General features: G+C 46.1%; 1 protein-coding gene across 1 annotated transcript in view; it reads left to right on the top strand.

Annotated features, from left to right (window-relative positions):
* Nucleotides 1-23350, top strand: part of TENM4 (teneurin transmembrane protein 4) — a 385973-nt gene that overhangs the window by 351327 nt on the left and 11296 nt on the right. Inside the window, exons 23-26 of the mRNA XM_060160128.1 lie at nucleotides 3413-3585; nucleotides 14078-14313; nucleotides 17895-18191; nucleotides 19640-21254. Coding sequence (XP_060016111.1) covers nucleotides 3413-3585; nucleotides 14078-14313; nucleotides 17895-18191; nucleotides 19640-21254 — 2321 coding nt within the window. The remainder of the gene's footprint in view (nucleotides 1-3412; nucleotides 3586-14077; nucleotides 14314-17894; nucleotides 18192-19639; nucleotides 21255-23350) is intronic.

Raw genomic sequence — 23350 nt, 5'->3', positions numbered from 1 at the left:
AATTACGATTGTCTGCCTTTATGTAAAGCTTCCTTCTATCTTGGAGACTAAAACTCTGGGGAGATGGCTACGGAGATTGCTCAAGTATCGTTTAGTGAAGGTGCTTGTTTCCCTATTTGTGCATTCAGCAGACGTTTATCAGGGACCTACTGTGTGTCAAGCCTCTGTCAGGTCCTGCAAGGGGTAGCGTGTGAAGAATGACAGTCTGTCTTCTCCCGCAGAGCAGGAAAGAGGCCTCACACGTCCAGTCATGCATTTGTTTATTCGTTCAGCCAACACTCCCTGCCCGTCTTCTCTCTACCAGTCCCCATGCCGGGGAAGCTGAGGTGAACTAGCGGCCAGACCTCCAGGGTGGTGGACTCGAGATCCCCAGTCTAGCTGTCTGACTCCACGACCCTGTCCTGACTCAGGCACTCCGAGGCCAAAGTAAGAGACAGGCTGTGCGTCAGCTCTTATGATGCAGGGGACACATTCTGTGATAGAGCTGTGCCGGAGTGTAACTGGGAGAAGAGCTGGGGAGACCAGGGAGGGCCTTATGAGGCGGCATTTGAGCAAGGCCTTGATAGAAGTAGTATCGAGCCGACATCTGAGCCCTAATTAATAATCTATTCCGTCTTATTTGTAAGACTCCAAAACTCCATTTTAAGTATCTTGCGTGGTATAATAAATCTTTTTTATCCAGTTAGGTCAGGAAATTAGATTAATAAAGAGTGTGTGCATGGATCACAGGTGTTCAAAGAATCAGACTAGAACAGCATACTCATCCCATGAAACTGTTGGACTGAACTGGATCTTCCAGTTGATGTCAAAGATGACTTGGGATCTGACAGCACTCAGCTTACTCACAGACCACAGATACAGTTAAGGTGACCAGGGCAGAGCCAGTTTGGGGGGCGGGGGGGTCTTGATTTTTGGCTCAGAAATTTGGGATGCCCTAGTAATATTTTACTGAAAAGGCCTAGAGGTTGATATTGGCAGATGTCCTATAAATGAGCTGCTTCTATAAATGCCAGTAATTTTAAAAGTCCTCTTCCGCAAGGTGGCCATGCTTATGAGGCATTACTTGGTTTGTCACAGCACTCTTCTGATTATGAAAATAATCCATGTTAATTATAAAAAAATCTTGGGAGTATAAAATACATATAAATAAGCAACTAAAATCACCTGTAATTCTACCTCCCAGAGATAGCCACTGTAAACATTTTTGTGAAATTCCTTCCTGTTCAAATTTCCAGCAGCCATGATGGGTTAAGGACACCAGCCTCTCCCAGAGTTAAAGGGAGCAGAGCTGTGAGCTTCTCCAGGTGAGAGAGGCCTCAGGACAGACATTCCAGATCTTTACCCCAAGACGCTCCCTCCTTCCTGCAGCAGTCTCTCAGAGTCACTCCCTCACCTGGCTCTGAGGGGCACTCTGTACCTTTCCCTCCAGTCCAGGTCAAGTCACGCCACCACCCTCTGTTAAGCCAGACTGACCTTTCCTTATAACAACCTGATTCAGTACAAAGGAAGAAAAATGAGAAATCATGACAGGAAACAGGTTTCCAAACCCCTTAACTGCCTCTAAGAGAACCCAAAGGACTAATACAGCTCCACAGCCTTGCTCCACCGAGCTCAGGTCTGACGTATGTGGTCGAGACCCCTGCTTTTCTCGCCATCTTGGAAAGGGCTTCCATTCCCCTTCCTCAGGCCTCAGCACCAAAGATTCAACTGTCCCAGAGCCCCTTGGCCCTTCCCCCAGAGTTGGTCTCAGGTCAAGGACTTGAGCAATTCATTCCAAAGACCTTCACCAACACCTCCTCTGTGGCAGACCGCACCAGGGACTATCACCATTTGGTGTAAAGCGTGCCGTGATCAGTACCAGCCGCAGGGACAGAAGGAGTTGGCCGATGGCAGAATCCATGCGGCATTCAAATCTGACCTTGAGCAGAAAACTGCTCCGCAGAGGCCTGCCTAGTCTCACCTGCCAAGTCTCACCTGAAACCACAGAAGCTGTGGGACCCCAGCGTCCCATCAGGAAGCCAGGCCCAGCCGAAGGCATCACAAGAAGAGCAAGGGTGGAATTGAACTTTCAGGCCTTTCATTTCACCATGATTAAAACCCTCAGGGGCCAAGAGGACAGCTTCACCCCAGTATTAAAAGCCAAGCAGGAAAAAAAGCCCAGTGGGAGACATGAGGGAGACGTATACAGCTGAACCCACGCTATAAGCTCGAGCCTGAGTAGAAGTCAGAAATACTGGCGTCTGGGCGAAGAACTTTTTCCCCATTCGCACGCAAGGGCAAAAAGGCTCTTTAAAACCTACCTTTTTACACGTCAGCCTCCCGTAATTATGAAATGTCAGTAGCCCGCTCCCCGCTCTCTCCCAATTACTCTGCAGCAGGTAAGAGAGCACACGTGATGGACACTTGCAAATAGACAGTACGGAAATGCTCCCTGAAGACGGAGCATCAAGCGGTGGCTTGGAAGCAGACAGAGCTGAGTTTGAATTTCGACTCTACCACACTTAGCTGTGTGACCTGGAGCAGGTGACCTCACTTTTCTGAGCCTCCTCCAAAAAGGAGCTAACATGTACCTTTTAGACTGGTTGCGAAGATTAAATGAAAGAATGTATGAGCATTGTGCGACTAGCACCATACCTGAACAGTATGAACGCCATGGTGTAGGTGGTGAACAATTTTAGGTATTTCTTTTAGTCTCATCAGGAGAATGGGAAGGAGAATTAAGATTCAATTAGGATGCTTCAGACAGACCACCCCAGAGTGAAGCTGTGCGTTTTGAGCGCCACAGATACATAGCTGCCTCGTGCCAGATGTGAAGAAACCTAGATGTGCAGGGGTTGCTAGAGCCCATCTGTCTAGCCTGCTTACGTGGCAGCAGAATCCTGGTTGGAATTCAAAGTCCCCTTTTCCCAGGATCTGTAGCTTCCTGGATTACGGTTAGGGTTCTCTCCAGTGCTGCTCAGAAGAAACCTACAGTTCCTGGGGGCGGGGAGGGGGGTGCGGGCGGTGGTTGAGCCAGTATTCAAGCAAGCAGTTGGACTGCTCGCCTCTGGGAGTCACCCAGCTCTAAGACTCTGGGTCTCACATGGGCACCATCATCTCACCCTTCGTGGGTGACATAGTGACAGGGCACTTCCACATCTTGCTCACAGGAATCCTGGGTGGTGGGTAGGGCAGGGGTTATCATCTCCACTCTACGGAATTAGGAAGGGAAGATTCAGAGAGGTAAGTTGTTTGCCTACAGTTGAATATCAGCGGGTGGAGTGGTGTCCAAGGAGATGCAGGAGACGTGGAAATGTATCTGACCAGAAAGAAAAGCAGAACATGCAAAACCATGGCATAAGGTAGAACTTGCCAAGTTCCAGCAATGGCACAATTATATTTCTGTTACTCAGAGCCACCCCTTGGATTTCAGGTACGACAGCTTTGGGCGCCTGACCAATGTGACCTTCCCTACTGGCCAGGTGAGCAGTTTCCGAAGTGATACAGACAGCTCAGTGCATGTCCGGGTAGAGACATCCAGCAAGGACGATGTCACCATAACCACCAACCTGTCTGCCTCGGGTGCCTTCTATACACTGCTGCAAGGTAAGCCAGGTGGGGGGTTGGGGTCTTGGAGACCATGGGGTGGGGAGACCCCTTTGAAAGAGGATGACACAAGAAACAAGCTGCTACTGCAGCTGCCCAAGAACAGAAAAGCATAACAACTGGTTTCTCTCTGTGTTGCCACCTAATTTGCAAAACACACCAGCCTGAGCCCTGGAAATTCTCTCCCTCAAGCTTCAGAGTAATATTTCATTGTCTCATTCCATTATCAGCAGAACAAAGGGTAGAGAATCCATTAGCTGCTAATCCAGGTGACCTCGCTATCCTGCCATTCTAATGGCTCCCGGATTAAAGACTGACTCTCACTCTGGTGCAGATGAGGACAAGGGACAAGAATAATTACACCTAATTATGAAAGGGATTTGGGCGTGGAGAAGGCCTCCCTGGATCTCAGGTGAGAGCGCTTTGTTACTCTCCTAGGATTCTATAAAGAAGAGCCCCTTCTCTGTGTCCATCAAATAATCCCTGATATAAGTTGATCTTTTAGCTTCAGATAAATCACGAGGATGAAACCTCGCTGTGAACTGTCTGCCTCAGTTGTTCTCATGGTCCCTGGTGACCCAGAATGGACCTTGCAGCTTTGTTGGACTTAGTAAACATGAGAAAAAAGAAGCCATCACTAGGGAAAGCCTTGCTTGATGTTTTTTCCCAGCCTCCAGATAGCTTTCCATACTCCCAAAAGCTTTGACACAAAGTAGTAAAAACAGCCTTGGCCTGGGATTCAGAGTCCCAAATTCTAGTCCTAACTCTGCCACCCCATCACCATGGCCCTCAAGTTTCTACTCTGGGAAAAGAAAGCAAGTTGAAGCCACATTGAATGGTGCAGGGCAGTGCAAAGAGCAGCAGTTCTAGGGCAGACACACTGGGACCCCTGTGCCTACTATACCAGCTCCAACCTGTGTGAATTGGGTGGAGTCACTCTTCTCCAATCCTCAGTTTCTGGGTCTGGGAAATGGGGCTGAATTACAATTCCTGCTTCCTAGGTTTGCTCAGACAATTTCTTTCTTTTATTTTTTTTTACTCTTTCAACTTCCAATTTTTTTTGAATTTTATTTTATTTTTTTATACAACAGGTTCTTATTAGTTATCTACTTTATACATATTAGTGTAGACATGTCAATCCCAATCTCCCAATTCATCACACCACCACCCCTACCCCCCCGCCACTTTCCCCCCTTGGTATCCATACGTTTGTTCTCTACATCTGTGTCTCTATTTCTGCCCTGCAGACTAGTTCATCTGTACCATTTTTCTATGTTCCACATATATGTGTTAATATACGATATTTGTTTTTCTCTTTCTGACTTATTTCACTCTGTATGGCAGTCTCTAGATCCATCCACGTCTCTACAAATGACCCAATTTTGTTCCTTTTTTATGGCTGAGTAATATTCCATTGTACATATGTACCACATCTTTATCCGTTTGACAGTCGATGGGCATTTAGGTTGCTCCCATGTCCTGGCTATTGTAAATAGTGCTTCAGCGAACATTGGGGGCATGTGTCTTTTTGAGTTATGGTTTTCTCTGGGTATATGCCCAGTAGTGGGATTGCTGGGTCATATGGTAATTCTATTTTTAGTTTTTTAAGGAACTTCCATACTGTTCTCCATAGTGGCTGTATCAATTTAGATTCCCACCAACAGTGCAAGAGGGTTCTCTTTTGTCCACACCCTCTCCAGCATTTGTTGTTTGTAGATTTTCTGATGATGCCCATTCTAACTGGTGTGAGGTGGTATCTCATTGTAGTTTAGATTTGCATTTCTCTAATAATTAGTGATGTTGAGCAGCTTTTCATGTGCTTCTTGGCCATCTGTATGTCTTCTTTGGAGAAATGTCTATTTAGGTCTTCTGCCCATTTTTGGATTGGGTTGTTTGTTTTTTTAATATTGAGCTGCATGGGCTGTTTATATGTTTCGGAGATTAATCCTTTGTCCGTTGATTCACTTGCAAATAATTTCTCTCATTCTGAGGGTTGTCCTTTCGTCTTGTTTATAGTTTCCTTTGCTATGCAAAAGCTTTTAAGTTTCATTAGGTCACCTTTGTTTATTTTTGTTTTTATTTCCATTACTCTAGGAGGCAGATCAAAAAAGATCTTGCTGTGATTTATGTTAAAGAGTGTTCTTCCTTTTTTTTCCTCTAAGAGTTTTATAGTGTCCCGTCTTACATTTAGGTCTCTAATCCATTTTGAGTTTACTTTTGTGTATGGTGTTAGGGAGTGTTCTAATTTCATTCCAGTTTTCTCAGCACCACTTATTGAGGAGACTGTCTTTTCTCCATTATATATCCTTGCCTGCTTTGTCATAGATTAGTTGACCATATAGGTGCATGGGTTTATCTCTGGGCTTTCTATCTTGTTGCACTGATCTGTAATTCTGTTTTTGTGCCAGTACCATATTGTCTTGATGACTGTAGCTTTGTAGTATAGTCTGAAGTCAGGGAGCCTGATTCCTCCGGCTCCAGTTTTTTCCCTCAAGACTGCTTTGGCTATTTGGGGTCTTTTGTGTCTCCATACAAATTTTGAGATTTTTTTGTTCTAGTTCTATAAAAAATGCCATTGGTAATTTGATAGGAATTGCATTGAATCTGTAGATTGCTTTGGGTAGTGTAGTCATTTTCACAGTGTTGATTCTTCCAATCCAAGAACGTGGCATATCTCTCCATCTGTTTGTATCACCTTTAATTTCTTTCATCAGTGTCTTATCGTTTTCTGCATACAGGTCTTTTGTCTCCCTAGGTAGGTTTATTCCTAGGTATTTTATTATTTTTGTTGCAATGGTAAATGGGAGTGTTTCTTTCATTTCTCTTTCAGATTTTTCATCATTAGTGTATAAGAATGCAAGAGATGTCTGTGCATTAATTTTGTATCCTGCAACTTTACCAAATTCACTGACTAGCTCTAGTAGTTTTCTGGTGGCATCTTTAGGATTCTCTATGTATAGTATCATGTCATCTGCAAACAGTGACAGTTTTACTTCTTTTTTTCAGTTTGTATTCCTTTTATTTCTTTTTCTTCTCTGATTGCTGTGGCTAGGACTTCCAAAACTATGTTGAATAATAGTGGTGAGAGTGGACATACTTGTCTTGTTCCTGATCTTAGAGGAAATGCTTTCAGTTTTTCACCATTGAGAATGATGTTTGCTGTGGGTTTGTCATATATGGCCTTTATTATGTTGAGGTAGTTTCCCTCTATGCCCACTTTCTGGAGAGTTTTTATCATAAATGGGTGTTGAATTTTGTCGAAAGCTTTTTCTGCATCTACTGAGATGATCATATGATTTTACTTCTTCAATTTGTTAACATGGTGTATCACATTGACTGATTTGCGTATATTGAAGAATCCTTGCATCCCTGGGATAAATCCCACTTGATCATGGTGTATGATCCTTTTAATGTGCTGTTGGATTCTGTTTGCTAGTATTTTGTTGGGGATTTTTGCATCTATATTCATGAGTGATATTGGTCTGTAATTTTCTTTTTTTGTAGTATCTCTGTCTGGTTTGGTATCAGGTTGATGGTGGCCTCATAGAATGAGTTTGGGAGTGATCCTTCCTCTGCAGTTTTTTGGAAGAGTTTGAGAAGGAGGGGTAGCTCTTCTCTAAATGTTTGATAGAATTCACCTGTGAAGCCGTCTGGTCCTGGACTTTTGTTTGTTGGAAGATTTTTAATCACAGTTTCAATTTCATTACTTGTGATTTGTCTGTTCATGTTTTCTATTTCTTCCTGGTTCAGTCTTGGAAGGTTATACCTTTCTAAGAATTTCTCCATTTCTTCCAGGTTGTCCATTTTATTGGCATAGAGTTGCTTGTAGTAGTCTCTTAGGATGCTTTGTATTTCTGCGGTGTCTGCTGTAACTTCTCCTTTTTCATTTCTAATTTTATAGATTTGAGTCCTCTCCCTGTTTTTCTTGATGAGTCTGGCTAATAGTTAATCAATTTTGATTATCTTCTCAAAGAATCAGCTTTTAGTTTTATTGATCTTTGCTATTATTTTCTTTGTTTCTATTTCATTTATTTCTGCTGTGATCTCTATGATTTCTTTCCTGCTACTAATTTTGGGTTTTGTTTGTTCTTCTTTCTCTAGTTCCTTTAGGTGTAAGGTTAGATTGTTTATTTGAGATGTTTGTTGTTTCTTGAGGTAGGATTTATTGCTATAAACTTTCCTCTTAGAACTGCTTTTGCCTCATCACATAGGTTTTTTTTTTTTTTTTTTTTTTTTTGTGATACGCGGGCCTCTCACTGTTGTGGCCTCTCCCGTTGCGGAGCACAGTCTCCGGATGCGCAGGCTCAGCGGCCATGGCTCACGGGCCCAGCCGCTCCGCGGCATGTGGGATCTTCCCGGACCGGGGAATGAACCTGCGTCCCCTGCATCGGCAGGCGGACTCTCAACCACTGCGCCACCAGGGAAGCCCTCACATAGGTTTTTGATTGTCGTGTTTTCATTTTCATTTGTCTCTAGGTATTTTTTTGATTTCTTCAGTGATCTCTTGGTTATTTAGTAACGTATTGTTTAGCCTCCATGTGCTTTTGTTTTTTATGGGTTTTTTCCCCTTTAATTGATTTCTAATCTCATAGCATTGTGGTCAGAGAAGATGCTTGATATGATTTCAATTTTCTTAAATTTACCAAGGCTTGATTTGTGACCCAAGATGTGATCTATCCTGGAGAATGTTCCGTGCACACTTGAGAAGAAAGTGTAATCTGCTGTTTTTGGATGGAATGTCCTATAAATATCAATTAAATCTATCTGGTCTATTGCATCATTTAAAGCTTGTGTTTCCTTATTAATTTTCTGTTTGGATGATCTGTCCATTGGTGTAAGTGAGGTGTTAAAGTCTCCCAGTATTATTGTGTTACTGTCAAGTTCCCCTTTTAGAGCTGTTAGCAGTTGCCTTATGTATCGAGATGCTCCTGTGTTGGGTGCATATATATTTATAATTGTTATATCTTCTTGGATTGATCCCTTGATCATTATGTAGTGTCCTTCCTTGTCTCTTGTAACATTCTTTATTTTAAAGTCTATTTTATCTGATATGAGAATTGCTATTTCATCTTTCTTTTGATTTCCATTTGCATGGAATATCTTTTTCCATCCCCTCACTTTCAGTCTGTATGTGTTCCTAGGTCTGAAGTGGGTCTCTTGTAGACAGCATATTTATGGGTCTTGTTTTTGTATCCATTCAGCGAGCTTGTGTCTTTTGGTTGGAGCATTTAATCCATTCACGTTTAAGGTAATTATCAATATGTATGTTCCTATTACCGTTTTCTTAATTGTTTTTGTTTGTTTTTGTAGGTCCTTTTCTTCTCTTGTGTTTCCCACTTAGAGAAGTTCCTTTAGCATTTGTTGTAGAGCTGGTTTGGTGGTGCTGAATTCTTTTAGCTTTTGCTTGTCTGTAAAACTTTTGGTTTCTCCATCGAATCTGAATGAGATCCTTGCTGGGTAGAGTAATCTTGGTTGTAGGTTTTTGCCTTTCATCACTTTAAATATGTCATGCCACTCCCTTCTGGCTTGTAGAGTTTCTGCTGAGAAATCAGCTGTTAACCTTATGGGAGTTCCCTTTTATGTTATTTGTCATTTTTCCCTTGCTTCTGTCAACAATTTTTCTTTGTCCTTAATTTTTGCCAGTTTGATTACTGTGTGTCTCGGCATGTTTCTCCTTGGGTTTATCCTGTATGGGACTCTCTGCGCTTCCTGGACTTGGGCATCTATTTCCTTTCCCATGTCAGGGATGTTTTCGACTATAGTCTCTTCAAATATTGTCTCAGGTCCTTTCTCTCTCTCCTCCTTCTGGGACCCCTATAATGTGAATGTTGTTGCGTTTAATGTTGTCGCAGAGGTCTCTTAGGCTGTCTTCATTTCTTTTCATTCTTTTTTCCTTATTCTTTTCTGCAGCAGTTCATTCCACCATTCTCTCTTCCAGGTCACTTATCCATTTTTCTGCCTCAGTTATTCTGCTATTGATTCCTTGTAGTGTATTTTTCATTTCAGTTATTGTATTGTTCATCTCTGTTTGTTTGTTCTTTAATCTTCTAGGTCTTTGTTAAACATTCCTTGCATCTTCTCGATCTATGCCTCCATTCTTTTTCTGAGGTCCTGGATCATCTTCACTATCATTATTCTGAATTTGTTTTCTGGAAGGTCGCCTATCTCCACTTCATTTAGTTGTTTTTCTGGGGTTTTATCTTGTTCCTTCATCTGGTACATAGCCCTTTGCCTTTTCATCTTGTCTATCTTTCTGTGAATGTGGTTTTTATTCCACAGGCTGCAGGATTGTAGTTCTTGCTTCTGCTGTCTGCCCTCTGGTGGATGAGGCTGTCTAAGAGGCTTGTGCAAGTTTCCTGATGGGAGGGACTGGTGGTGGGTAGAACTGACTGTTGCTCTGGTGGGCAGAGCTCAGTAAAACTTTAATCGCTTGACTGCTTAGGGGTGGGGCTGGGTTCCCTCCCTGTTGGTTGTTTGGCTTGAGGCAACCCAACACTGGAGCCTACCTGGGTTCTTTGGTGGGACCAGTGGCGGACTGGGAGGACTCACACCAAGGAGTACTTCCCAGAACTTCTGCTGCCAGTGTCCTTGTACTCACGGTGAGACACAGCCACCCACCGCCTCTGCAGGAGACCCTCCAACACTAGCAGGTAGGTCTGGTTCAGTCTCCTGTGGGGTCACTGCTCCTTCCCCTGGGTCCCGATGCACACACTACTTTGTGTGTGTCCTCCAAGAGTGGAGTGTCTCTTTCCACCAGTCCTGTCAAAGTCCTGCAATCAAATCCCGCTAGCCTTCAAAGTCTGATTCTCTAGGAATTCCTCCTCCCGTTGCTGGACACCCAGGTTGGGAAGCCTGATGTGGGGCTCAGAACCTTCACTCCAGTGGGTGGCCTTCTGTGGTATAATTATTCTCCAGTTTGTGAATCACCCACCCAGCAGTTATGGGATTTGATTTTATTGTGTTTGCATCCCTCCTACTGTCTCATTGCGGCTTCTCCTTTGTCTTTGGATGTGGTGTATCTTTTTTGGTGAGTTCCAGTGTCTTCCTGTCGATGATTGTTCAGCAGTTAGTTGTGATTCCAGTGCTCTCGCAAGAGGGAGTGACAACACGTCCTTCTACTCCACCATCTTGAACCAATCTCCTCTCAGACAGTTTCTTTAAACAATATACATAGAGTGAGCAGCATGGGCCATGCACATAGTATTGCTTAGAAAGTACTTGTTGGATTAAGTAATTAACAGGCATTTTGATTCACCGGAAGAAAATAACCATATATTTTCACAACCATTTTTCTTCCCAAATGTGGTCCTGTGCCTTTACCAAAGCTCAAAGGACAATAGCAGTTCTCAGTCAAAGAAAGAGAAATCAAGCCCTGGAATTCCTTCCCCACCAAGCACCTTTAGCGATGGGTTGGGACAGACCCTAGGTGTTTATGCTCTGGCTGGGTTATTGGCAAGAAAAGGTACCAGTTCCAAACCAGCCAGGGTTCTGCCTGACCAAGAACAGCAGTGCAGCTGATGACATGCAGACATCGTATCCTTCAAGCCTGTTTTCTTCCCTGTGGTTAAGAATTGTCTCCTCTGCTCCATACGTCTAAGCCGGCTTTCAGCATTTTTCTCAAAAGTTAATGCAGGCCTTCCAATATTTAGACAACTTTTTAAATTCAGAAGTGCCACATCTCCTCAGTTTTAAAATGTACCATCGATTTAATAACTTTTCAGGTGGGGGGGTGGGGAGAGACACTGCTCAAAATCCATACAAGGACTTAAGACACATTCCAATTTCAGAAACACTAAAACGTGAAAAGGAAAAGTACATCTCAGTATCCAGGAAACGTGGTACCTCTTTTTCTCCTCTGGGACCTGTGCCAAGCTCTCCTTTCGTACCAGGCTCAGATCCTCAGTTTTGCAGCCACCTCAGTAACGTCTTCGTGAAAAGCTCTTTTGGTTTCATCTTACGTCTGAACTATGGGAAGAAATAAGAAGTAGCTACTAATGAACAACAGCCTTGGGAAGTCACAGCTCCCATTAAACGGGGATCGTTTGAGATGGGCCTCGACAGATGCTGCTCCATCCAAAGTCACCATTAATGGACATTATGTAGATTCAGCAAGGAGCAGCTTCAGAAGATAAATTGACACCGGCCTTTTCACTGTTCAAAGGAAGTAAAATACAGATTGTCAGTGAATAATGCATAGCAAGTTTGAGGCAGATTGTAGAATTCTGCGTGCACGAGAGAGAAAGGGAGAAAGATGGGGGCAGGGGGGTGGGAGAGAGAGTGGCTGATCGGATGCCATCCTAGCAGGGAAGATTCAGTGAGGGTTACCTACAAAAACCACATCCTTATTGCTTGACATAGCCTAGTATATATCTAGTTCCATCCAGCAAATATTTACTGAGCACATGCAATAATAATAATGATAGCTAATACTTTGAGCACTTAGTATGAAGTATATTTCTAGTGTTTTACATTCATCATCCTTTTTAATCCTCACAACAACCTTCTGAGATATTATTAATATCTCCATTTTCCAGATGAAGATAATAGGCATTGAGAGGTTAAGTAGCTTATCCAAAGTCACCCAACTAGTAGGGTATTTGGACCCAGACAAATACGCTCTAGAAAACATTCTGTTAAGCACTGATCTAAAAGTAAGGGGGACCTATTGAAGGACCACGATCGGTACTAGAAAAGTTCACTCTGACAGGCGTGTGAAATGGGGCGGTGAAGATAGAGGAGAGATGACTAGAGATAGATGTGACAGTGACCAGCACAGCACCAGGCACACACAACTAGTAATAGCTAACGTTTACGTAACACGCACTAGATGTGCAGTACTGCTCTCGGCTCTTCATATTCATCATCCTGCTTAATCCTGTGAGGTAACAGTACAGTTAGTATCCCCAGTGTACAGATGAAGAAACAGAGGCATGAGAGCTTAAGGAATTTGCCCAAGGTCTTGCAGGAAGAGAGCAGCAGAGCTGGGACTTGAACCCAGGCAGCCTGGCTCCAGAGTCCACGCTCTTAATCTCTGCAATAGTGCCTTTCACGGTAGGCACTTAGGTATTTGAGAATTCATTCACTCACAGAGTGGTGAACCCCCCTACCCCTCAGCTCCAGGACCACTAATGAGACCAATAAAGAGGCTAAGGGAGGGGGAGGCGTTTGTTCCAACCAGAGGAACAAGGGAAGCTTCTGGGAAGAGATGACGTTTAAGCAGAGTCTTGAAGGAAGGGCTTGGGCTAGCACTTATTAAGCATAGGGGCAGTGCAGGAGAAGCAACAGCAAGGAAGGGCAAGAGGCAGGTGACTGCGGCGCAAACTCAAATGTTTCCGTGTTTAGAAAAGAACACAGTGTGCATTTTACAGCTGAAATTTACTTTTTCTCCAGAAGGTTCTGTTAGCTAAAAGATCCTAACCAAAATGTTTTAATCAGATTTAAAATTTCAAACTCAAGCCTGTTTTTAAATCATTGTCATATACACATATATGACATATACACACATATATGTATATATAACAGCAATTTAAAACATATATATATATATATATATTTGGCATTTTGTCACTGATATACATATTGTACGTATTTTTCACCTTGTTGCAAAGAGTGTTATTACCCTAGTGGGAGAGGCTTAAAAACGTTCAACCCTGTGCTCTAGTAATCCTACATTTAGGAGTCTGTCTTGATTAAATAACCCCAAATGAAGACATTGATTTATCCAAAATAAATTGACTTATCCAAAATTATATCTTAATAAAGATATAATTCACATACTATAACATCCACCCTATTAAAGAGTATAATTCAGCAGTTTTTAGCATATCTACAAAGTTGTACAACCATTACCACTAATTCCAGAAATTTTTTTATCAGCCCCCAAAAGAAACCCCATACCCATTAGCAATCACACCCCATTCTCCCTTTCCCTCACTAATCTACTTTCTGTCTCTGTGAGTTGGCCTGTCCTGGGCATTTCATATACATGTACTGATGCGTACAATATCTGGCCTTTCGAGTCTGCCTTCTTTCACTTAGCATAATGTTTAGAATGTATTTATCTGCAGTGTTACCTGTAATTATGCATAGCTGGAAATAATCAGAATATCTCTTTGAGGGCTGGTTAAATAAATTCTGGTATTTCCAGGCAATGGAATAACATGCAGTCATTAAGAAAAACATTTATGGAGATATTCAACGATATAATACAATGATCAGTGAAAAACCTCCGTAAGCAACCATTTTTAACTGTACATGTATTCAGAAATACCCTAAAATCTAGGAATATACCAAAATATTTACAGTGGTTTCCTTTGGGTATTGAACTCATGGACCTCCATGTATTTTCCTGGTTTTCTTCAATGACAGTGTTTTGTTTCTGTAGTCAGAAACATAAACACATTTAAACACCACACCACTGCCTCTGCTGTACACACACCTCCCTCCGTCCTCCACCCTCCTGAGCAGAGTCCATCCCTCTTGTCTCCCTCAGACCAGGTCCGCAACAGCTACTACATCGGGGCCGACGGCTCCCTGCGGCTGCTGTTGGCCAACGGCATGGAGGTGGCCCTGCAGACGGAGCCCCACCTGCTGGCCGGGACCGTCAACCCCACCGTGGGCAAGCGGAACGTCACGCTGCCCATCGACAACGGCCTCAACCTGGTGGAGTGGCGGCAGCGCAAGGAGCAGGCTCGCGGCCAGGTCACCGTCTTCGGGCGCCGGCTTCGGGTGAGCAAGGCCTCCAGCAGGTCTCAGCCCCTGGGGGTGGTTGGATCCTGGGGGGAAAGAAGGAGGAGGCATCTGAGAACTGGACTCTTCTTGAAACCGTCCCGGGGAGAAGGTGTTCCTGGGCCTCAGTTTCTTCATCTGCAAAGGGGAAAGTAAGTTAAGCGACTAACCCACAACAAGAGGCTCGTGTATCTTTTCAGTTGTGCTAGTGAAACGATCACTGGCTTTGATGTTAGTCAGGCTTCCGGCTTCTGTTATTTCCTGTGAATTTGGGCAGATCCGCAATCTCGTAAAGCCTCAATTTCATTATCCATAAAATGGGGGAGATCAGACCAATTTACAAGTTGCTACAAGGATTAGAAATAATACATACAGTGCCCTATACAGAGTCTGGCACATAATAAGTGGTCAGTAATACCTATTCTAGTTGTCCTTTTATTGTTATTCTTATTACTGTTATTGTTACTACTGTTGCTAACATGTACCAAGAGTCAGTTTAGCTCTTTGGAACCTAAGCCACATTCTCCTTCCAGGCAGAGTTATCCTTCCTAAGACAGCAGAACGACCCCACCGTAGCTGTCACTGCCAGGGGGTTGGCATCTACAGTGTGGCATCTCAGAGCACTTCTCAGTGTGTGGATGCCCTGAACCAGCCCTTTTTCTGCCTGACTCCCATGTCTCTATAGTGTGGCCTCTGCCCCGGGGCCAGATTGCCCAGCTTCTTTTCCCTCCAACTTCAGAAAGGAAGGCAATGGGGAGAGTGAAAACAGAGGACCCAGACCTGGCTTTCAGCACAGTGCCTTGCAGACCACAGGTGCTCGCTCCATGGAGACTTGCTGAGCTGCAGGGTACCACAGGACTGAGCCACATGCCCCTGACTCCTAAAAGCCACAGAAGCATCCTCATGCAACACGGCCAGCGCTGTCTTGAGCCCCCTGCCCTTTCTCACAAAGAAAGTTCACTTCAGCCCCTGATTCATGCATGGGATAACCAAGGTCCAGAGAGAAAAGGAATTTTTCCTGATTCACACAGCTGGGCAGCAGTAATGACTAGAAATAGGCACCCTGTCTCATAGTGTCATTCTCACAACAGATACAGAAACAGTAGGTTACTTATTCAGTGTCACACAACTAGAGCCCAGACAACAAGGTTTCCTGTGTTCCTCGACAGTCAAGAACTCAAGCAACTATCTAATGTGGGAAACAGCCTTCCACGGGCTCCCCAGAGAAGGCCTAGCTTTCTTTGTTCTCTGTGGGACACCATCCATGGCCTCACTGAGCCCCCTGTGTGAATTCTCCAGGAGCCCTTCATACACATCTGAGGCAGTGAGCTAAGTAGAAAGTTTGACCAGGCAGGTTTATTCCTGCCTGGGCCACATGTGTAGCCCTGAGCAGCTCCTCTGAGCCTCAGATTCCTCTGCAGAAACCAGATGATACATTTGAAGCACCTGGAAGACCCCAGGTGCTCAATAAATGGCAGTAATTAGTGCTATTAGGATCTCCTCTCTGCCGTGTAAACTGGACCAAAAGTTTCCCAGGCACTAACTGGTCCCTCTCCTAGCCTGAGATGAATGACAATCCAGTCAGGCGGCCGCATCTCCGAGTCCTCCCAAAATAAATGGCCACCCACAGTGGCGGCAGGTGGAATTAGAATGTTAGCCGGGTGCACCTCCCCATAATGGAGCTCATTTTTTATACAGCTGGGAACTTTTTTAAGAAAGAAAGATGTAAAGTAATCTCATTGCCGCCACTGCTGAGCACAGGAGGCATTAGGTGGTTCCCCAGTGAGCTGCTTAATTCAATTTTATTCATTTTGCAGCAGAGGTGTAGATCCTCTTCACTGGGGGCCCTCCAGGAGGTGAGGGGGGCGGCTGGCTTGGTGGGGAGGGCCCCCATCACTGCTGGCGGTGCAGACCCCACATCTTCCCCTGCCCTCTCTGCAAAGAGCACAGCTTCAGCCTCCAACGCCTCTGATTTTTCATGGCAATTGTCTGCCACACTGTTTTTGCTCCTGCAATTGTGTTTGATTACCCCTGGGAAGGCAACCTTATTTTAACCAGGCCATTCACAGCTAAAGTCGTCTCAGCACCATCATTATAAATCTTGATTTTCAAGGCTTTAAAATTTGTTTGGGGAGAAGGGGGAGACACACATGTCTCTACTTCCTCTGAGAATGACCGCGATCATCTGCTGTCATTTAATGGAAATAACTGCAGCCATTAACTCAGTACCTTCTATATGCCCAGCGCTCCGCTAGGTAATTTACTGAGGTGTCTTCAATCCTCACAACAGCCCTGCTGTTTCACAGGGCAAGAAATTGAGACTCAGAGAGGGAAAGGCACTGGCCCAGGGTCACACAGAAAAAAGTCGGTCACAGAGTTGAGGCTGGACTCCTGGCCTGATTCCTAGACTTGAGCCCTTTTCTACCACACAGGGCCCCAGAGGGCCTTTCATTACCTTAATCCACATGTGCGGGTTGGCATCATATGTCCTGCATCGTCTGCTCTCCTCTTGGGGCTTCTTACCTACTTGTCAACCTTAACCAGTAACTAATGGAAGAGTCCGAAAATGTGCCCAAATGCCCCACCAGGCCCAGCACCACTTAGAGGGAACCAGCATTCTCGCTTCAGAGTACCTGGCAGTGTTTCAGGGACAACTGGCGCCCCTAAGGGGTGGATTCAAATATAGAAACAGGCCTCTGAAGTATATTTCATAACTAAAATAGGAGAAACCTTGGTTTACTGCTACCCCTGTGGGACCCCTGTATTTCTGACTCTGAAAGGAAACTGAATTGTGTGCTGACCTAGCAGCCCAGGTAGAGATCATACAGTGGGCTCCTGAGTCTAGAGGAAGGAGCAAAATGTTCCAAAACCTAGGACAGTGTCTCCTGGCAACCCCCAGTCAGAGAAGCCGTCCCAGACTCAAACATACACTGCCTCCCAGGGCCTCCAGGAAGAAGAAGATGTCTTGGGAGCTAACTGAGGTGACCAAGAAGCCCTAATTGTGGTGGCAGAGGGCAGGAGAGACCCCAGAGGGGACGGGGAGTCCAAAGCCCGAAGAAGGGCTGGACTTGCTAAGAGGACCACACATCATATGTTGGCACGTTGCAATGGTGAGAGTCAAATCCAGACTGGGTCACTCACCAGCCATGGGACCTGGAGCCCGTCCCTGACTGTGGTCTCCCTGGTATCAAACACGAGTGCAAACACTAGCACATAACAAATGGGGTCAGGCACTGATTTGCTGGGCCCACGTGGCCTCTCCCTTTTCAGGAGGGAGTCAAGAAGGATCTGCCTTTCTATCCTCATTAGGAGAATCATATTAGGAAATGATGTAATCGTTTCTGCTACTCTTTACCCAGCATCTGCATTGTCTTTATCCTCACATCAGCCCTATATACTTGGCATGATTATTCCCATTTTACAGATAAGGAAACTTCACAGAGCTGACAAGGACAGAGCCAGGACCCAAACCCTTGTCTGTTGACACCCACGACCTGTGCTCCCTCCTCTCCTCGGGAGCTTCTCAGACCAAGTTCTCAATGTCTAGATTAACTCTCTCTTTCCTCCTACCCCTTCCCCAGGTTCACAACCGGAACCTCCTGTCTCTGGACTTTGACCGTGTGACACGCACAGAGAAGATCTATGACGACCACCGCAAGTTCACCCTCCGCATCCTGTATGACCAGGCCGGGCGGCCCAGCCTCTGGTCACCTAGCAGCAGGCTGAATGGTGTCAACGTGACCTACTCCCCAGGGGGCCACATTGCTGGAGTCCAGAGGGGCATCATGTCTGAGAGGATGGAATACGATCAGGCGGGTCGCATCACATCTAGGATCTTTGCTGACGGGAAGACCTGGAGCTACACGTACTTAGAGAAGGCAGGTGTCTGTCGCCCTCCATCACTGGCCTTGCCATATAGAAGCTCCGTCACTGTGGCTCAACCCATGGCCAGGCCCAGCCTGCTGACCTCAGTGTGATGGATCTGACCCATGTGGTCTCCAAAAGGAAATGTTCAGGAAAATCCACGTCAGCGTGCCAGGGGGTCCCGGGTGGTGTATGGATGGATTATGGCGATGGGGTGGTAAGTGGGGGGTCCTGAAAGTCCCGCCCAATAGGCTGGAGCTAGACCCAAACACTATCTGGACTTACAGAGCAGGATTTCGGGTCCAGACCCAGGCAGGGGTCTGCTCCCAGGTCTAGGGGCTCTTGGTGTGATCTGGTCACAGAGAACAAGGCAGAAGCCTGGGGATTAGTATTAAGCAAGAGGTGCTTAATCCTGAGCTTCAAGTGCTAGGTGTGGCCTTAGTATGTCCCTTCTGCTTCAGGTCAGGATTCAGTTCATCCCAGGGACTTGGAATCAGAAAGGGCCTGAAATCAAAAGTTGGTCCCAAATAAGAGAAAATGCTAACTTTGATGCCCAGATGGCTTTAGGCCTTTTATCTACTGACTTATTCCTGAAACAGTCTGTATTTCACGCCCCAGTTCTGATACCCAGATCTTTACGTAACGTTTTGCTCCTGGTCACCTGTCCAGGGCCCAGGCTCTGATTGATCTGTGATCTGTCTCCCCTACCCTGTGCAGTGTTCACATCTCCGAGAGCAGCATTTTGTGGTAGTGCTAAGAGAGACCTTGGAGGTCATCCAACATACTGAAAAACCCAACCCAGAGGGAAAGAACTTGCCCAGGGCCACACAATGAGTCCATTATTAGAAACCAGGTTTCCCCATTCCCGTCACAGCCCACCCCACCCCGGGGTGGACGTATGACCTGTTACCACATAAACAATTATGCAAAACCTTAAATGTCCTTCTCAGACGTGTCTTTATCCTGTAGGCCATAGGGAGTCAACGGACGTTGTTTAGCAGGCAGTAGACGTTGTCAGGCTGTGTTTTGGGACAGTCATTCTTGCTTGAGTAGGAAGGTTGATCTGAGAAGGAATCTGGCACAAGGAAGCCAGGAGAGAGGCTGCTGCAGATACTTGAGGCCAGTGCTCCCAACGCCGTCCCATGCTGAAATCATCATTCTTGTACCCCACAAAGGGGCAAACAGGCAAGGCTGCTCACTATAGGAAGGCAAATGGCCTGAGTGTTCTGGGGCCCCAGGCCCTGCCAGGGCCAAGGGCAGAGAGAAATTCTTGTCTTAGCACATTTGTACCCCATTGCAATATCCTAGGGTGTACTGGTTGGAAAGCTCTGGTTTGGGCATAACTTAAGAGAACCACCAGCTTCCTTGACCTTTCATTCTTTTCCTTTAAGTCTTGGGCTCACAGACCACCCCTTCCTTCCCAGCATGCTCTTCTCATCTCTCGGTTTTCCTTCCCCTGCAGTCCATGGTGCTACTTCTCCACAGCCAGAGGCAGTACATCTTTGAGTTTGACAAGAACGACCGCCTCTCTTCTGTGACCATGCCCAACGTAGCCCGGCAGACGCTGGAGACCATCCGCTCAGTGGGTTACTACAGGAACATCTACCAGCCCCCCGAGGGCAACGCCTCAGTCATCCAGGACTTCACTGAGGACGGGCACCTCCTCCACACCTTCTACCTGGGCACCGGCCGCAGGGTGATATACAAGTATGGCAAGCTGTCCAAGCTAGCCGAGATGCTATACGACACCACCAAGGTGAGCTTCACCTACGACGAGACCGCCGGCATGCTGAAGACCATCAACCTACAGAACGAGGGCTTCACCTGCACCATCCGCTACCGTCAAATCGGGCCCCTGATCGACCGCCAGATTTTTCGCTTCACCGAGGAAGGCATGGTCAACGCCCGCTTTGACTACAACTATGACAACAGCTTCCGGGTGACCAGCATGCAGGCCGTGATCAATGAGACCCCGCTGCCCATCGACCTCTATCGCTATGACGACGTGTCGGGCAGGACGGAGCAGTTTGGGAAATTTGGTGTCATCTACTATGACATTAACCAGATCATCACCACGGCGGTCATGACCCACACCAAGCACTTTGACGCATACGGCCGGATGAAGGAAGTGCAATACGAGATCTTCCGCTCGCTCATGTACTGGATGACCGTCCAGTATGATAATATGGGGCGAGTCGTTAAGAAGGAGCTGAAGGTGGGACCCTATGCCAACACCACCCGCTACTCCTATGAGTACGACGCCGACGGCCAGCTGCAGACGGTCTCCATCAATGACAAACCACTCTGGCGATATAGCTATGACCTCAATGGGAACCTGCACTTACTGAGCCCGGGGAACAGTGCACGGCTCACCCCACTACGGTATGACCTCCGTGACCGCATCACCAGGCTGGGTGACGTGCAATACAAGATGGACGAGGACGGTTTCCTGAGGCAGAGGGGCAGTGATGTCTTTGAGTACAACTCAGCGGGCCTGCTCATCAAGGCCTACAACCGGGGTGGTGGCTGGAGCGTCAGGTACCGTTACGATGGCCTGGGGCGGCGGGTGTCCAGCAAGAGCAGCCAGAGCCACCACCTGCAGTTCTTCTACGCAGACCTGACCAGTCCCACCAAGGTCACCCACCTGTACAACCACTCCAGCTCTGAGATCACATCCCTCTACTACGACCTGCAAGGACACCTCTTTGCCATGGAGCTGAGCGGCGGAGATGAGTTCTACATAGCCTGTGACAACATCGGGACCCCTCTTGCCGTCTTCAGTGGAACGGGCTTAATGATCAAGCAGATCCTGTACACGGCCTACGGGGAGATCTACATGGACACCAACCCCAACTTCCAGATCATCATTGGCTACCACGGTGGCCTCTATGACCCGCTCACCAAGCTTGTCCACATGGGCCGGCGAGATTACGACGTGCTGGCTGGTCGCTGGACTAGCCCAGACCACGAGCTGTGGAAGCAGCTTAGTAGCAGCAATATCATGCCTTTTAATCTCTATATGTTTAAAAACAACAACCCGGTCAGTAACTCTCAGGACGTCAAGTGCTTCATGACAGGTGAGGATCGGGGCTTATTCAGAGGGCAGGAACCACTATCGCTCTGGTCATCTGAAAAGACAGCCTTCCTTGAGAAAGCTGGTATGGGGTCATGGGAGATATTGACTTCCTTTTAGAGCAGCATTTTCCAAAGTATTTTTGAAGAAACACCAGTTCAGAGAAAATGCTTTGGAAAAACTGGTTTTGGCATCAAATCAATTTGACAGGGCAACTACCGTTCTTAAACTTTCACGATACATTTCAGTTTATGAAAGGCTCTGAGAAGTCCTGTAGTAAAGAGAACTGTTTCATATATTCACCCACTATTTTTCCAACTTATTTGACCACGAAACCCTAATATTTCACTGGATGCATCCCCTGGAATGTACTTTGAGAGTTTCTGACCCAGAGATCAGGCTGGTTATGAGTCCCTGATAAGTTGAATGAAGGTATGACAAAAAAAAAAAGAAAGAAAGAAAGAAAAGGAGAATTCAGTTCTCTTATTTGGGATGAGGTCATGGAAAATTCAGACTTTGGCAACAGACAGAACTAGGTGAAAGATCCATCATTTCTAAGCTATGACAGTCACAAAATTTATTTAACTTCCCCTGAATCCCAGTTTCCTGATCTATGAATTGAAGTTAGAATATCTACCCTGACTCTGGTAAGTTAAATATGCATATTGTAAATCCTAGAGCAACTACTAAAAGATAAAGCAGAGGCACAGCTTATCGGTCAATAGTGGAGATAAAATGAAGCCTAAATTCATCATCCAAAGAGGGTAGGAAAAGAGGGAGAAAAAGGAGCAAAGAACAGATGGACAAATAGGAAAAAAAAAAAAACTTACCTGATAGGATGGTCGCAGGGGTGAAATGAGATACATTTTATAACCTGCCTAGCACAGTGCCTGGTTCATGTTGGTTCTCTTTCCCTTACCGTCTGATTTTAAAAGTGGGCTTTGAAAAAAAAAAAAAGTGGGCTTTGGTCTCCACTACCGTGAAACCAACTTGAGTATAAAATGCCCCATAGGTCACGCATGCCAGAAATGCCTCTAACAGCCTCCTTCCAGCAAGCAGCCGCGGCCAGGACAGTCACAGAAGACCTCAGGAGTCAGAGCAGCTCTGGAGATTCAGGTCTGGATAAAACCAGCACCTTTTATAGAACAGAGTTCGTGGTGGACAAAAGTTGGGCACGACCCCTTGCAAACGTGGTCGTCTCCCCGTCTTTTGTCCTGTGACATGATCCTCCTGCCGCTAGCTTAAGGCAGTTTCCTTCATTCAGAAAGGGCCCCCTCTGTGCAGCCACTGTTTTAGGCACAGGGGATAGAAAGATGATCCCCGCCCTCCAGGAGTTCACCTCGCAAGAGGCCAGACAGACAACTGCTGTCCAGTGTGAGGGGCCCACGGCGGAGGCTTGCGCCGACAGCCAGTGAAACACAGGAGGCACAGCTGGTTGTACCCAGGGAGCAGCTGGTGCGTGAGGTCCGCTCACGAGTGGACGTTCGCCAGGTAATGGGGAAAAAGGCGATCCAGATAGAGGGGACCGCACGTACAAAAGTATGGAGAGGGCAATGTGTACAGCCCCACATGAGTGCCCCTTAGGGACGTGGTGGCTTTCTGGCCCCCAAACTGGGGTGGCCCAGTCTGGAGCTGTTTCTGCTGACAGAATTAGAGGAGTCTTCTTTCAGGGAAGAATTCCAGGTGGTCATGCCGAGAGCAGGAGTCCCAAGAGTGGGAAGGAAGAGAGGACGCAGTGGTGAGCAGGTGCGATGAAAACATCCTTGGGGCCTATGGACGCACAGGAAGATCTCAACAAGGTTTCACAGCGTTCACCCTACTCGGCTTGCTGCCAGCCCTAGAAAAACTGAAATGACTGAGAGGACATTTCCCTTCTATCTGTCTGCATTAAGCACGCCCCGTGCCTCATCTTCCAATGAACTTCCTGTGAGATGCCTTGGCAGGTTACTGTAGCTGAAGAAAAAACCGTTTTACTACTAAAAGCCAAGATACTACTAATCCTCACTAAACGTGACCGTTCAGCTTCCACGTGGGCTACATGCAGCCTCATTCACATCCAGCAACGACAACGATAAAAAGGCCTCTCATCTTTTTGTCCAA

This window comes from Lagenorhynchus albirostris, chromosome 9 (assembly GCF_949774975.1).
Source record: "Lagenorhynchus albirostris chromosome 9, mLagAlb1.1, whole genome shotgun sequence".
NCBI lineage: Eukaryota > Metazoa > Chordata > Mammalia > Artiodactyla > Delphinidae > Lagenorhynchus > Lagenorhynchus albirostris.
The sequence above is the reverse complement of the archived record's forward strand: the minus strand, read 5'-3'. Positions and strand labels throughout refer to the sequence as shown.